The sequence below is a fragment of the Xylocopa sonorina genome, chromosome 1 (genome assembly GCF_050948175.1).
Source record: "Xylocopa sonorina isolate GNS202 chromosome 1, iyXylSono1_principal, whole genome shotgun sequence".
Classification (NCBI taxonomy): Eukaryota; Metazoa; Arthropoda; class Insecta; order Hymenoptera; family Apidae; genus Xylocopa; species Xylocopa sonorina.
In genome coordinates this window covers 6,550,119-6,552,429 of record NC_135193.1, presented here as the reverse complement: position 1 = coordinate 6,552,429, position 2,311 = coordinate 6,550,119, and the positions used below count along the sequence as shown (strand labels likewise).

Here is a 2,311-nt window from a genome sequence, read left to right as displayed (position 1 = left end):
CTCGGTATTTATTCGAAGTTATACAGATTTCTCCCAATTTTCTTGTCGTCGATCCTCGAAATTCCTCGCCGGAAAGTGACGTAAACACGAAATAATTTCGAACCAATCGCGTAGCAGGACTTCCGTTTTGACGGAGGGTGTCTAGTCGATTCAGCAGCTGCTAGGTGGCGCTGTGCGCGCGTGGGGGCTAATTCATACATAGACGCGCAGGTTACGTGTGTACACGTGATAGCTTGACGATACGTCGTTGCGATAGGCCTCGAGTCACGGTCGTCCGGAGTGCACGTGAGCTTCAAATGAACGGGATCCCGTTTCATTCAGAAACTACGAAGCCGCGGTTGTGCTAGCCGCGTCTCGAATCTGCACGTATCCATCGCCCAACCAGTCGCCTCGCACACGGGCACGTGTTCGCCTTTGACGGATCGAAATGACGCTGCGGGCAATCAAATGGGAGAACGGCAAGCTGGAGATACTCGATCAGATACTGTTACCGGCGATCTCCCGATACATCCCTGTCAAAGGCGTGGAGGATGGCTGGAAGGTTATCAATAACATGCAGGTACGTTTTTCGTTGTGTACAAGTAGATAGGTGGGAATTTCTTTGCTTCGAAGGTCGGTTCTGTGCGTGTTAAATGCTCGATTGTTGACGGACGAAGGAGGCTATTGACGAACGATACGAGGCGAGGCATTCGAGCAATTAAATCGCAGTAAAGGAAACCGTGGTAATTTGCGGCGATTCGCGCGAGAGCTATATTTTAATTGATGGGATTAGTTGATTTAACCCTGGAATACTGTGGCTGGTGTACTAGATTTTCTGCTCGTTTTTTCTGTCATCTGTTTCTGAGAAATTGTATGTTGTTCGATACGTAATTAGTGGTGATACGATATTCATAATATTAGGTTCTTCGGTTGCTCAAAATATGTTGTCTATGTTCCAGTTGAGAGAATTGAAGAGACTGTTATATTGTTACTGTTATTTTTTCTATGATTCGTCTAGGTTCGAGGTGCACCAGCTATAGCCATCGTGGGCTGTCTTAGTTTGGCAACGGAGATCAAGAACGAGGAATACATGGACAAGAAGAGTCTGCGACGTGACGTGGAGGGCAAATTGAATTACTTGGTCTCCGCTCGGCCGACAGCTGTTAATATGAAAATCGCGGCCGATGAATTAATTCAGTTGGCCAATAAACTTAGCAAAGACGAAACTGTTAACGTAACGGAAATGAAAGAAAGGTATAAAGATTATCCTAAAGAGAGCTAAGCGGTCCACCTTCCAATGTAAATATCATTGCTGATGATGCTTGCAGATTTATCGAAGCCATTGAGGCCATGCTGGAGAAAGATATCGCGGATAACAAAGCTATAGGGGACTTTGGGGCGCAGGAAATTTTGAAGAACGTAGCCGGGGACAATTTTGTTAGGATTTTGACGCACTGTAACACTGGCAGCCTTGCGACAGCAGGTTATGGCACAGCTTTAGGTGTTATTAGATCCCTTCATAAGAAAAATAGTCTTGGTAACGTTTGCATGTCTCTAGTTTTGACATTGGGCAACGTTAGACAAAGTTATACAGTAACCAGTGACATACTTACAGAACATGCATATTGTACCGAGACTAGGCCATATAATCAAGGAGCACGACTGACCGCGTACGAATTAGTATACGAGAAAATACCAGCCACCCTGATTTGCGACGACATGGTCGCCGCGCTTATGAAATCGAGGAATATTTCTGCGGTGGTTGTGGGTGCGGACAGAGTGGCCGCGAATGGCGACACGGCTAATAAAATTGGAACTTATCAAGTAATACACCCACCAATTGGATTGGAATCTAAAAAATGTCGTTCCTGTGTTTTAACTGTTTCACAATATTTTCAGATCGCTATAGTCGCTAAGTATCACAACGTTCCATTTTACGTGGCGGCCCCGCGAACCTCCATAGACTTTAGTATCCCTAGTGGTGATCATATCGTTATCGAAGAGAGGCCAGAAAGGGAATTAACGCATATAAACGACCAACGAATCGCTGCCCATGGAATACAGTGTTGGAATCCAGCCTTTGACGTTACCCCGGCTAGTCTTATCAAAGGCATCATCACGGAGGTTGGTGTGTACAGACCGAAGGACTTGATACAATTGAAGAACTACGAGAACTCATAATGTATCGATCCGTTGGAAAGCCAAGAAGCTTCTGGATGCATTCGCACGAAAACGAATTACTGATCAGTGATTTCGATGTTACGAACAAAAATTGTTGCCAGGTCTTGTTTATTTAAAAACTTCGTGTTACAATAAAATTGTTGGCAGGTTA

At 44.9% G+C, this 2,311-nt stretch overlaps 1 protein-coding gene across 1 annotated transcript; it reads left to right on the top strand.

Moving 5' to 3' along the window:
* The first annotated feature begins 209 nt into the window (after positions 1–209).
* LOC143425569 (methylthioribose-1-phosphate isomerase) lies at positions 210–2,311 on the top strand. Its single transcript, XM_076898475.1, has 5 exons — positions 210–559; positions 998–1,233; positions 1,308–1,516; positions 1,595–1,803; positions 1,879–2,311. Exons 1-5 carry the CDS (start codon positions 428–430, stop codon positions 2,158–2,160), a joined length of 1,068 nt encoding a protein of 355 aa, XP_076754590.1. The 5' UTR covers positions 210–427; the 3' UTR covers positions 2,161–2,311.